This window comes from Clarias gariepinus, chromosome 2, assembly GCF_024256425.1.
Source record: "Clarias gariepinus isolate MV-2021 ecotype Netherlands chromosome 2, CGAR_prim_01v2, whole genome shotgun sequence".
Taxonomy (NCBI): Eukaryota; Metazoa; Chordata; class Actinopteri; order Siluriformes; family Clariidae; genus Clarias; species Clarias gariepinus.
Window position 1 is genome coordinate 37,099,738 of NC_071101.1, and position 14,152 is coordinate 37,113,889.

Sequence of the window (14,152 nt, forward strand, 5' to 3'; positions counted from 1 at the left end):
ATTTACTCCAGCTTAATGTTACAAAACCAAATGTTGTCACTTTTAGCCTCAAGACCTCAAGAAAGCGTTAGAGATACATGACCTGGACTTCATTCTCACCGCCTGCTTGTGTGTTGTTCTTTTTCTGTCTGTTGACTGTTCAATTGCATTTACTTTACATTTATGAGATTAAGCTGATGCCCTTAGTGTTATGTAAATTTATCATATAATACATCTGAACACTTGATGGTCCAGAACCTTTCTCACGTAGGAATGGACCAAAGAAACCTCCCAAACTGATCCTGTTATGCCGTGTGCCACTGAGAATGTGTGCATGCTGATACAGATCTTGCTGTCTCTTGTATGCTTCCATCCACTGGACGCTGAGTAAGCACTGCTCCCTGATCAAGCCTCTGAATGCTGAATTTACATTCGTCCAGCCTCCTCCTCCTCCTTGTTTTTTTTTCCCAGAGCTGGTTTTGCTAGATAGCCAGTAGAACTCTGATTACTGGATCGATGAGGAGGAAATCTATTGGCTCGACCCGGTGTCACTCCAAAGTGAGAGTCTCTAATCTGTACTCTCACTGAGCATAGCAGAAAGTGAAAATGCTCTGAAGAAGCAGCTGCTCGAGCTGTCGGGATGAATACAGTCGATTAGAAGCTTTGCAGACACCTTTAAATCTCACCCTCTAGTCTTTATAAAACACACCAAAGGTAAGTTGCATGCTGGTCCTGTGTATTCAGTAGTACAGGAGTGTGTGTTTGACTCGGAGCTTTCTGCGCTGGCAAGTGTGTGGTTTGGAAAAGCCCAGTGAACTGTGCATTATGATAAATCAGAAGTGTGTGTGTGTGTGTGAGAGTGAAAGAGAGAGAGAGAGAGAGGTCGAATGTGTCTGTATATCATATTCTCAGCACGTCCTCATGCCGAGTTTCAGAGAGGGCTGTGCTATTTTTAAACGAGTCTGCAGCCCGAGTAGTTCAGCAAAACAAGCATATAAACTCACGGCCTCTTAAATAAGAACAAGTGTAGCTAAACATTCCTGCAATTCTCTAACCAGTCATGTGGCAGCAGTGTAATACGTTAAATCATGCGGATACAGGTCAAAAGCTTCAATTAATGTTCATGTCAAATATAAAAACGGGAACAAAAGTGTGGTTTTAGAAAAACACCGCCTGGAACTCTATCCAAGTTTCAGTCACTCAGTGCCCACTTAAAGCTTCAGCTTCCTGTTCTCGGCTGATGGGGCAGAATCTGATGTGGTCTTTCTCTGCTGTAACCCACCCACCTAAATACTTCATATGGTCATAAGTTTAAATAAAATGTCAGAAGCCTTTGTGGCATGATTTTTGGTGTCAGTGTTTCCAGATATTTCAAAAACAGTGGAATTCCTGGGATTTTCTCTAGTTTGTGAAGAATGGTGCAGAAAACAGAAAACATCTAGTTACAGCCTTTCTATAGCAAAGTGTTTTCTGCCATCAGATTACTTGGTATTCCAGATATTTCACCAAAGTTTGTTGTATTTATGATCACATGGCTAAACTGTACTTATTATCATGTTACTAAGTTGTGATCTCATTGTATGGTAAATTATAAACACTGCAAAGTTTTCGTCTTATTAGCCCTTCTGTCTGGTCTCACATGTCATGTATTCAGAAAAAGCACCTCAAAAGAAAAAGCAAATCAGAACAAATAACATATGGAACCTTGAGGCGGATGGGATACAACGGCAGAAGACGATCCTTAGGCGTTTGTTATCAGAGGCTAGTGTAGAAACAAGCTCACCCAAACTGGATAGCTGAAGATTCAGTATAAATATTTTTCCATTATAATGTTTGATATGAACATTGAGTTGTTCTCAGAGAAGTAAATACAGACCTAATTGCATTGTCTTGTTTGACAGTTTTTCATTTATTGGTCATGGCTCACTTAAACCCCCTTTCCCCTAGAGTTTCCAGCTGGGTTCCTTGTTGTCTGCCAGCCTTTGCTCAGTGGTATACCCATGCCTCCAGCTTCCCTCGATGACATATTTGTGGTACCGTTCCAATTCTATCTGGACACAACCTACCTGGAAGCCACCGTGGGTGCCATTGTGGTGGAGATCCAGGTGACCAACCTCACTTATATGCCCTCATCCAGCAGCTCCAACCGTTCCCTGACGTGTGGATGCAACAGTGCCAGCTGCTGCACTGTGACCACTTACGAGAAAGACAGCCAGCCCCAGACCCTGAACCAAACTCCGAGCCAGGTCAGTACAAGTAGCCCCAACTTGAACTCCAGCGTCAACCATGGAGGTTTCTCCAGAGCAACGGTGGGCCAGAGTGAAACCTACAGTGCGCCCAGTCTCACATCCAGCACACCCAGACGTGCTGTGCGCATCATCCACCCGAGTGAGCTCGCTCAGAAGATGACATATTGCCCCACGGGTCATCCAGTGGGGCCTCAGCCAATGATAATAGACTGTAGGCCCTTTACAGACTACAACAAGAGCCATATCCGAGGTGCTGTGCATATCAACTGCTCAGACAAGATCAGCCGCCGGCGCCTGCAGCAGGGCAAGATCACTGTGCTAGATCTCATTTCCTCCCGCCAGAGCAAAGACTCCTTTAGGGGAATTTTTTCAAAAGAGATCATCATTTATGATGAGAGGACATTGGACCCGGCACGACTGTCCTCCTCTCAACCTTTGCATGTAGTTCTGGAGTCTCTACACAGGGATGGAACTGATCCAATTGTTCTCCGAGGTTGGCCTGTTCATTTTTTTAACAGTAGTTAATTCATTAATTTGGCAGAAACTTATATATCAAAGGTAAGAGTCTTAATTATTTCGAGAGCCAACAGTGGCTATTTGGCACTTCTAGGAACCTTACCTTCAGGTGCATAATTTTACTTTTTAATTACCAATTTGCCATAATAATTATTAAAGAGCCTCATTATTGCCTTAAGCTCTCTTTAATCGTATAAGTGATGTTTAGGTCAAGTACAATACAGGTTGTTTATGCACATTTTTATTCAGTTTAAAACATGGATATTATTTTGGTGAAATGTTAGATGAAACTAGGTCAAACTGTGTGTATCCATTTTTTAAAAAGGCATTTACAGTTTTCTGCATTAAATAATTAAGTACTTTCTGCTTGTTTGTGAGCCACATTGACTGCTATTTTTGATCAGGTGGATTCGGCACCTCACAAGTAAACAGATGTACTTTTAAAGCTTACATAAGAGGGGCATCTGCAGCTTAAGCAGTTGGTAAAAACACAATTTACAATTACTTGTATTGTAAACACTGCCTTTTTTTTTAAACATTTTGACTGGGTTAGAAAGCACTGAATTGAGAAGCTAGTACATCTGTTAGGGTGCCGCTTGCTGAGCACCATACTGTGAGACCACACAGGGCCTTCGTCTGTTCGCTCACCACGTCCTTTGCATTCCTTCTGTTTCTTTCTCACTGAAATTTGTTGTGCTTTCTGCCTGTCAATAATGATATACTACTGATATACATTTTTGTTTGTTTTTATGGCCGTGCCCCCCTCCCCCGAAACAAATAATTAACACAGTACAGTAGTATACAGTACAATACAGTATATACAATAGCCTTATGCCCTGGGCCTCGTGGGATAGGCTTCAGGTTGATGAGTGATATATACAGTATATATACAGTTTATACACAGGGACATATCATATGCATTGGATTGTTTCATGTTCTAAGACTAACAATAATCAATTTAAAAAAAAATGTTTTTAACAGAGTACTGTAAACATAAAATTTTTTTCTTAATTCAGTTTACTTTAATTTACTTACATTTTCAAGTGCATAAGTATTTGGCATGTTTTTGCCTTTGTGCATTAATATAAGGGATTTGAAATCAAACAATCAAGAAATAATTCAAATAATTAAAGAGTAAACTTCAAAAGAAAAGATAAAAGCCTTACATGAACTGTACAGGAATTATAGCCATCTTTTTGTCCTTCTGTTTTCAACTCAAATCCAAACAACTCACTAATAAGTAATTTGGTGTCCAGTTGTGGTCCGTTGGGTTGTTATTGTTGATTTTGCATTTAGTTGCTGTTCACAGGAACATTCAATGTACTGTATGGTCTGAGGTGCTAAAGCAAGTGAAGAAGGCCAACATTTAACTAAATAAAATTAACAGACCCAACAGAGAGAGAGAGAAAATAAACTTTAGGAATTGCCAAATCAACAACCTGGTACATCTTTAAAAAGAGGGAATGCACTTGCGAACTCAGTGACACCAAAGGACCTAAAGAAGAACCAAAGTAAATAATCACAGAATTTGTTCTTCTGTAAAAGAAAACCCTTAACAAGATCAAGTGTAGAACACTTTGTTGGCGTCATTGCCAACATCAGTTTTAAAGTGAATTCTGAAGTGCATTGAATTCTACTTTCTGCTCAGCGTCTGTCAAATGCTGCAAAACTGGTTCACAGCACAGGTGCAGGCATGGACAGCAATGCATCTGCAATAAAGTATTATAAAATACAACTGTTAGCAATGCTATTCTAAAATATTCATCAACAATAGTTTATTCCAAATCAAGCCTCTGAAAATAAAGAGATTTTTTTAAAAATATCTGAATTTTCTAAACAGTCCAATCCAATGTTTATGTTAAACCCTGTTAAAGCTGAAAATCTACACTTTCGATCACTTCTTGATTGCTTTATTTCAAATTCATTGTGGTGGTGTATAGAGACGAAAATACAGAAATTGTGTGAAATGATGGACCTGATGGTATTTATGTAGTGCTTTAGACAGCGGACATTGGGGTATAGGTGGTGATTGACAACAAACATAAACATCCCTGTTTACTAAAACCAACATATGATTCCTCCAGATTTATTTAACAGAGAAGCTTATTAACAAAACGCTTAACCAATCTAGACTTCAGCACATAGACTGTGTTCTATGAATATACAGATTGATGACTGAGAGTGCTGAACATTAATAGAACGGCTCGGCTATTCCTTAACTATATATAAGACCTTCCCCCTACTTTAGTCTTTATTATATGAGGTACGAACAAATAGGCAGCACCTTTTGATTAAGTAAGCCTTAAAGAAAATCATAAAATATAGATTAAGCAGAGCAAGGCCATAGCAGTAGCCAAAGTTGAGAGTAGCGAAATAGAACTCCGTAAAGGGGTATGATATAAAGTCAAACATGCATACTGGGCTAAAAGAAATCTGAGTTTGAACATCATTACAGTATTGTATTAAGTTATTAACTGAGACTAAAGGGCAAACTGTTTTTAGCATTTGTTGCTCTAATGCTATCCAAAAAAGAACATCCACATCTATCTTTGTGAACCATCTACAATGGTCTTAGAGTGACTTTTAGTCTCTCCTTGTTGAACCGGTGTGTGATATTCAGATGATGAATGTTTCAAGCAGGAGGCTCAGGCAGATCTGGAGAGCAAAATCAGTAACTCATTATATGGCATTATCACATGTAGAGAGAGAGAGAGAGAGAGAGAGAGAGACTTATAAGTCTCCTGTTAAATCCCTGGGGCGTGGTGTACATGCAGATGGTGTACATGCTGACCCAGATAAGATCTCTGCCTTACTAAGCTGACCCTCTAACTGAAAGGAGCTTTAAATAATAACAACAACAATAATAATAATAATAATAATAATAATAATAATAATAATAATTATTATTATTATTATTATTATTATTATGATTATTATATACAGCATTGTAATTTTACAGCACAGTGAAATGTTTTTCTTTTTAGATATCTCAGTTAGGACGCTGAGGTCCAAGTGCAGGGTGAGCCAGGATACAGTGCCACTGGAGCCATAGGGTTAAGGACCCTCAGAGGCTCAACAGTGGCAGTGCTGGGGCTTAAATCCCGAATCTTCTGATCAGTAACCCAGAGTGTTAACCATTTGAGCCACCACTGCCCCATGGTATATAAATTTTGTCCTTTTAGGCTTTTGCTGGGTGTTACTACCGTTTTTCCGTCAACAGATATCCAAATGTAGTTAAACCTTTGAATTGTCCTAAATTGGCACATCAGCCACCCATAAAAAAAAAACAACAAACAAGCAAATCAGACTTTCACCAATTGCTATCTTTTTGTATAAACAGACCATCCCTAGGTCTACTCACCTCTGCCCAGTTCTGCCCAGCCCTGCCATTCTCTAGTTTACATTTTTAATAGACTAGCGGGTAGCAGCTACCTGCCAATGGCTAACCTAGTCTTCTTTAACTCTTAGTTGTGTTTCAGCTATATCTGAAAGGCCTGAGCACAGGTGGTAAACATTTAGGTCTTAAACATTGCACTTGTTGGCTAGGGAAAGGCACTACCTCAAAGGTCATTTAAAGCTAGAAAAACTGAAGCAGCATATTTGAAAAAGGAGTAAAACAGAAAGAATTTAGGATCACCAGAATGCAGGGAGTTGAATTACAGCTGAAACTTTAACAGACAAATTTTGGAAATCTGTAAGACCTAAACACAAATCAGGCATAATGCCACATAACTTTAAGACGTTAACCGAGCACCCACAATACACACAGCATTCTTACAGGGAAAGGTAAAAATACATTTATATTTAGCAAACATGAATCTGTGTTGCCATTTGACACCATCCTTGGTTCTAGATGCTTAGAGAAGCCATCCAGCATGGTTAAGCAGCAATGACGGCACCTTCAGAAGACTTCCCTGTTGTAGCCTAGAATTCTCAAAAAAAAAAAAATAGTAAAGAATACAGAAACATTTATGAAAATGTTAGAATGTCAATACAGTATCTAAGAGAAGTAGAAACATGGCAATAAATGGGAACATACAGTACCATTTACAGTGTTATAAAGATGTTTAGGGAATAATGCCAGAATTGGGTAAAGGAATGTAAAGTACTCTCCATTGAGATGTACTTGGATTCCTACCAATATTTCAAATCTTGCTGCTAAGGCTGACCAATCCAGATATTTGGAAGAGAAAAGTAGGCAACACAAGCAAGAGGAGTTGCTGGTATTAATTAAAAAGAGCACCATTTGTGCAGGAGAGCTGCCAACAATCTTCAGGTTCACCAGTGCATCATGAGAAAATGCCAACAACAGAGCTAAGCCCAGATGCCACATGGATTGTCCTCCAATTCACCAGTTTGCACAAATGATTATGCTGATCAATACAAGCCTGGAGTACTGTACCTCATCAAGAAGATATTCCGTAGTGCAGCAATAAACCTTGATGAGTGCCAGGGCTTCCAAAATTGCAGCTGTTATAAACATTACTGCCTCTCATGTTGTAGTTCATAAGAACCTATGCAAAGATATGCAGAAAAAACTTACATGTTGCATTTAAGAAAAGTGTCAGTCAGAGCTTGGGAATGTTTTTTTTTTTATATTCCCAATTTCTTTATGAACTATAAACCAGACTCACTGGAATCCATGTGGTTCATTTGGCTGAAGGTATTAAAGCCTGAGCATCGCACATTTGAATAAAAATGAAAGGAGGAGACAAATCTGTAGGTAAAAACATTAGTGAGGTATAATATGTGTCTATTAAGCACAGGGGAAGATGGACTGATAAAGGTGCATTGTTGCTAGCTGTCACTTTCAGACAGGTTGATGAAGATTGTCACTTCGTCTTGCATATTCTCACTAGTGTTTCTTGTGTGCATGTGTCCCTTACAGGTGGTATTTCCAGTTTCAGGCATGACTATGAGGACTTATGTGAGAGCTCCCTACACCTTCAGGAGAGTCAGGATGCTGGTGCAGCTGTTGCCCTGTCTGGGGCGCTACCTCCCTTGCTGCCCTCCAGCCCTGACATTGAGAATGCTGAAATGACAACTGTTCTGCCCTTTTTGTACCTGGGCAACGAGCGTGATGCACAGGACCTTGACCAAATGCAACGGTTAAACATTGGATACATTCTCAATGTTACAACGCACCTACCGCTCTACCTTTATGACCTAGGGATGTTCAAGTACAAACGCTTACCCGCCACCGACAGCAATAAGCAGAACCTACGGCAGTACTTTGAAGAAGCGTTTGAATTTATAGGTATGGAAACTACCTTCTGATTTAATTAGGTAATCCAAAGGTAATACCTATAACACCGTCATAGTAGGAGTAATCACGTCATGCATGAAGATAATTAAAAAGTAGAAGTGCAAATTAGAAATAAAAACGATTTCACTAAAAAAGCTTTTAAAAACTAAAGTTGATAAAATCAAATGTCTGAAATTTTTAGTTATCATATTGCTTTTGTAACATATAACATTTCTCTCAATTTGCTTAATTTCTTAATTATCTTAATTTTAAACAAAGTTTAAAGCTATGATTTGTCTAATTAATATATATATAAGTTTTTTTTTTACAAGTCATAAAACGTTAAAATAAAACTTAGCATTGTTTCAAAAATATATATTTCTCTTATTCTTTTAGAATATTAGCCCACAGATTTTGATTGAGTTATGACAAACCCATCATTACTCCAGATTCTTATGATTCTCCAAGCCAACTGGGATTTCTACGATTGAAACAAACTTCTGAAGTTTGAAACCTTGAAGCATCCTGATGTTTTATACAATTCCTCTGATGAATTTAGTCAAATCCTCAGCCTTGAAACAGGTTATTTAATGTAGGCCTTACAAAAAATTTCAGCAATGCGGTAATTCTTCAGTCCAGGCATTATGGAAGTCAGCGAGGCCAGCTTTTGCCCCAACACCAAACCTCAAATACAATGAGGAGGAAAAAGGATTCAATTACTTTAATTGTTTTGCAGCTTCAAAACAAATGATTCTGGGATGCCGAACTTCCAGACCGAATTTTATAGAAAAAGCTTTATTTGTAACTGGCGTATGAATGGAAAATGTTAAAAAGGCCAAAAGAACACAGATACTGGACAGAGGATGGATGAGAAAAGTGTAGGTTTAAGGTGTTTGGATCATAGAGAACATTATTTGTAAAATGCAGAACAAATGACGGAGTGCTTTAAGGGGGTTGGAGGAAAAAACAGGCTAGGTTTTATTTGGTGTTGGTTTCCTCAGGGTGGGAAGAATCTTCAACATAAAAGTTTCTCATTCCATTTTGCGACCCCATGCCATACCCTGTGTATGAGCCAATTCCATTCCTAAACAGAATATGATCCCCAGGCTCCGATTATGCAAGACCTATTTAGGGAAGCTGGATTTCTGTTTCTTATGGATTGGTCCTTCATATCTCAATCCCAGGATCTCAACCCTGTTGTGAGAGCAGCTTGAACAGATGGTCCATAAAAAATGGTCTTTATGCTTACACACAGGTGACAATGAGGCAAGTCGTAGGATAAAAAATTATTACCTTCTTCTCTTTGAGATGCAAAACATGCAGCTTGTCTGAGACGAGAGCACCAATGAATGGACCAGTGTCACCAAGGCAGTGGGATGTTCTACCCTCCCCAACTAAACGTTAGATCAATACCACCTGCTCCTGTGGTTATTTTGTTTATAGCCATTTGTGATATTTTCTAATGAAAAGAGGTGGTTAACAAAGTTCTTGAGCAAGCCGGTAATGAAGAAGAATGACTAAATTCCAAGCCAGAATTCCACCACGAGTACATTTTAATCACTGCAGTCCTTTTGTCCCATGAGCTTCATATGTGACTGCCAGCTCGAATTAATATTTGCACCCTGCACAATTGCATGTCTGATGATGATGCAAAAATGATCATCAGACTGAAAAAGATCCACATCTACAGTTACAAGTCACATTTATAAATTCCATGTAGATGTTCCAACCCCAGTGTGTAAGTATAGGTTTATGACCTGTATTGGATACGGACAAACCGATTACCACTAAATGTGGCTTAGTTGAATCTCATCCCTGGTCTGTGTGCATGTGTGCATGAGTTTGAATGTTCCCCCTGTGCTTAATGGTTTCCACCTACATTCCAAAGATACTCACAGGAGGCTGATTGGAATTTCCAAATTGCTTGTACAACACACTGGGTTGGCACATCATGCAGGGTGTAACCACCCTTGTGCTCCAAGTTCCCTGTCATAGGCTTTAGGCTCCCCGTGACCCTGTACAGGATAAATCTCATCTGAGCACCTACCTGAGCATAAAATGAAGTGAAATGCAAAATAAAAAAGGGCCAGAAGGCATTTCAAGGTAGGACCCAAAGGAATTCTAGATATCAGGAATGATGTAAGTTTCTGAAAGAGGCATTCACTAGCTGACCCATCAAACCCAAATTCAACCTGGTCCATTATGTTTTATCAATTGTATCTGTAAAATGGTTGAAGGTATCTCGGGGGGCATTTAAAAATACACCCCAATGCTCACATCAAAGCTCTTCAATCGTGAGTAATCCAAGGTCTTGTTTATAATTGGTTCTTTTTTTTTATCTGCATCAACAGAAGAAGCTCATCAGGCAGGTAAGGGACTGCTCATTCACTGCCAGGCTGGTGTGTCACGGTCTGCCACGATTGTCATTGCTTACCTGATGAAACACACTTGGATGACGATGACGGACGCCTACAAGTTTGTCAAGATGCGAAGACCTATCATCTCGCCCAACCTCAACTTCATGGGTCAGCTCCTTGAGTTCGAAGAAGATCTCAACAACGGCGTCACTCCTCGCATACTCACGCCTAAGCTTGTTGGATTAGAAACTATTGTGTAAGCTGTATGACTATATTTTTTTTTTCTTAAAAAACATGTTTTTTCCCCACCAGAACACCGTCTGTGCATGCCTCAGAGAAGCAAGCTTTTTTTCAACTTTAGCATGGATTTTGTAATATGCACATGTCTTCTCGAGTCTCTGAAAATGCTTGTCGGAAAACACAAAAGATTTTTGTTTGGTGTGTTTGTTGTTGTACTATTTTTATACCAGCGTTGACCGTGACAAGCCTTGAGTGGCTACACTGTGCAATACTTTGCAAAGGCAGTTCATCTGGATCTGAACACCAGGTCGAGGTGAACACCTTGCCAGTCTCTGTTAAAAGTTCTATATATTTTTAAAAACATGAGTCCTGTCTTCAGCTGAATGTAAAGCCAATGTCCTTGGCATGAACATATAAAATACGTTTTTATTTTTTAAAAGAAAGATTTTTTTTTCTTCTCTGGATATAATACCAAATACTTTATCTTTGACAAAATCTAAAAGGTTCTGTGTATGTCTCCTTGGCACTTCTACTAAGGTTATTTCTGTATTTTCTAATGCCATAAATATGCCCAAACATGACATCTATGCTGCATGTCCGCCTAAGATGTAAATATATTATATTCAACTATAATCCTCTTACTGTTATACAATATTTACCATATACTGTGGTTTTGAATTACACTGTGACTTTGCTCAATACTTCTGATATCACCATTTCCCATTTTTATGTGAAGGTTAGCAAACAACCAAAAGCTTATGGTGTGCATTTCCATCTTCTTTTCTATTAACATATAATCACAAATAAGCAGATTAAAAACTCTTATGCTGAGAATATTTATTCTGACCGCCTATAAGCTTATAAGCATGCTCCCAGAACCACTCGTGCACAATCTCAGTCCTGGAATATACCTGAGCCACCACAAGAAAAACTCCATTAGTGAGCTATTCTGGTCATTCATACATTCAGGTCGTCAGCTCACTTCTTTTTATTGCCACAAAACATTGCTGAGCCTAGGCCTGACCAGTTCAAGCAACTGCCTCCAAAGGCTTGTGCAGTGGCCACTATGCATGATGGGTGCATCCCTTCTAATGCACCCTTCTTACCCTGAGGTGCCCATCACTCTTGAATAGGGTCAATCTGGACCTATCCGACCACATGACCTTTTCATTGCTCTAAAGTCCAATCTTTATGGTCCCTAGCAAATGCAAGCCTTTTTTCTGGTTAGTCTCACTAACAAGTGGTTTTCTCATGGCCACACATGGGATGTTGAGTCCCAATCCTGAGAGTACTCGTCACATTGTGTGTGGAAATGCTTTTACTTTCACTATTAAATGTAGGTCTGATCTCTAATGGGCATTTTTTTTTTTACCATGTAACTTCACCAAACATTTAAGTGATCTCTGATCATGCTCATTTATCATTTATTTATGACCATATTTTGTCCATGATGTTGATGGCTAAGCAGATTTTTTGGACATGTTTTGGACAGTTCTTAACTCAATTCTGGTCATTTTATCGTTTTCTTGTTTGATGCAGGACAATAATTTGCTGACTTGTAAGTCTGTTTCTTGCATGTATACGGGATACCTTAGTTAAGTTATTCACTTTACCACCTTTACTTGTATACATTTATTTCTCGCAAACATTTATGTACGGTCAAATGAATATGGAGTGTTTATCAGGGTTCACGGTTTTATACACAGAGTTGCACACAGTTAAAAAATATGTATATTTATGAGTGTCCCCAAAAGAAAGGGCAAAATATGTATTACGCGTGCCTCTAGTGTGATGTACAAGATCAATTTGTCTCTTTCTGTCTATGCATTACATTAGGTGTGATCTTTAAAGTGTGTGTCCTCACTGGCTTGACAAAAGGTGCTATATTAATGGAGGCCTTCTAAACCTTGTTTGTGATATGCTCCGGTACAGTATCAAGGTTAAAACTAGTTTTATTTATTATTATGGCTACAAATGTTATTAAAAGACTTTCTCTTATATGATTAAAAAATTATAAAAAAGGAAAGACTGTATTGTGATTTTTTTAAAAGGTGATATCTGAGGTGGTTATCTGTCAGAAACTGCTGCAAACTAAAATCCCAACTTAAACAAATCTTTCTGATTAAAGAATTATAGGTCACGTACTAGTTTATAATTATCCATTGCCTGTGTGTCTCTGTTTGCTGGCCCATGCTCACAAAGGTCGAATTCTCTTCATAAGAACAGACCCAAAAATAAACCTGATGAAAGGTCCACCTTATTATCAGTATCCTGTGCAGGCCCACAGCACCAGAATAGCCCTAGTCTCAACACTGTTAAAAGCACCTTAGAGAATTGCTTTATAGACTTATTAGGCAAGGCAGCAGAGCGGACAACACAGAGCAGAAACTCAAGAGTCCACATGCATTTAAAGTCCACAACATAAGTATTGCCCACACCGTGCCCACAAAAGGTTCTGTAAGCTCTATTTGGCACTGGTGCCATAAAAGTAGCTCCATGTGAACAATCCTCTGGCCCCATTGTGCCACTCATCATCCTGCAAACCTATTTCTCACCAAAAAAGCTGTTTGTTGTAATTAATACAAGTTTTATACATCTAGAGGACTATAACTACATTGCTGTTATGCATCAATACATCTTTCAGATCCAACAGTCACATGATGTGCAGAAAAAGGATTTTCACAATAATTAAAGAGAAACTTTTATATCAGAAATTCTTGTATTCCACAGAAAGAGTACAAGTAGTCAACTGTGATACAGTCTCAATTCAGTTTTGCTAAAGACTATGTTGTTACTTTAACAAAATACATGGTCACAAGCTGCTGCATTGTAGCATTCACATTAGCTCCCTCTGTGCTCCATGTCTCCAGTGACGTGGGTACTAACAGATGGTCATCATGTGGCAATGGCCTCATGACTAAAATTCTTGTTTTTACAAAAAAGCCAGGGACATGAATCAGAAGTAACAGTCTGTTACATGATCCCACTTCTCTCATATCACTGGAACAGCAAGTCTTAAATAAAAAAAAATAATTAAAAAAGTGTTGACATTTCATGAAATTTGAGGTTCATTTGAATTAAATCTCCTGCAGCATGACCTGATAATTGTTTAAAAATTTGATAAAAAAAATAATAATAAATGCATCAGGGAATGGAAGACAACAGGGCACAATTTTACAAATGGATCCTTCCAAAACAATTCAGATCTGTAACTGGTACAAAAGGACAAGTCTTTAGGCAGTTTGAAGCATTTTATTTACAAATAATTAAGATGACATTTAAATATTTGCTTTAATTGTATTCCTTTAGAAAGAAAGATGAAAAAAGCCATTTCAATTCGATTTAATTTAAAGGAACAGAGCAAAAAGAGAAACAATTACTAGGAAGTGAACACATTATGACTCCTACCTTAAATCAAACATTTCTTTCGGCAAGTCTGCATTAAGTCAAAACTGTGGTGCATATACTGTAAGTAGATTTCCATAGGTCTTGGTTGTTTATAATGTTACTGCTCAGCGGTAAGTTCCAATTAATGAAAATAATTGAAGCCAAATTCCACAATCCTC

At 38.5% G+C, this 14,152-nt stretch overlaps 1 protein-coding gene across 1 annotated transcript; it reads left to right on the forward strand.

Annotated features, from left to right (window-relative positions):
* The first annotated feature begins 507 nt into the window (after window positions 1-507).
* Window positions 508-12,598, forward strand: dusp10 (dual specificity phosphatase 10). Its single transcript, XM_053487548.1, has 4 exons — window positions 508-693; window positions 1,927-2,721; window positions 7,633-8,001; window positions 10,341-12,598. The coding sequence occupies exons 2-4, from the start codon at window positions 1,980-1,982 to the stop codon at window positions 10,604-10,606; spliced, it is 1,377 nt and encodes a 458-aa protein (XP_053343523.1). The 5' UTR covers window positions 508-693; window positions 1,927-1,979; the 3' UTR covers window positions 10,607-12,598.
* Window positions 12,599-14,152: the final 1,554 nt, after the last annotated feature.

What these genes read in the sequence shown, in the direction of transcription:
- dusp10 (XM_053487548.1), top strand. Translation starts at nt 1,980, where the DNA reads ATGCCTCCAGCTTCCCTCGATGACATATTTGTGGTACCGTTCCAATTC. An exon ending in TGATCCAATTGTTCTCCGAG is followed by an intron (nt 2,722 to 7,632) that starts GTTGGCCTGTTC and finishes TGTCCCTTACAG; the next exon opens with GTGGTATTTCCAGTTTCAGG. An exon ending in AGAAGCGTTTGAATTTATAG is followed by an intron (nt 8,002 to 10,340) that starts GTATGGAAACTA and finishes CTGCATCAACAG; the next exon opens with AAGAAGCTCATCAGGCAGGT.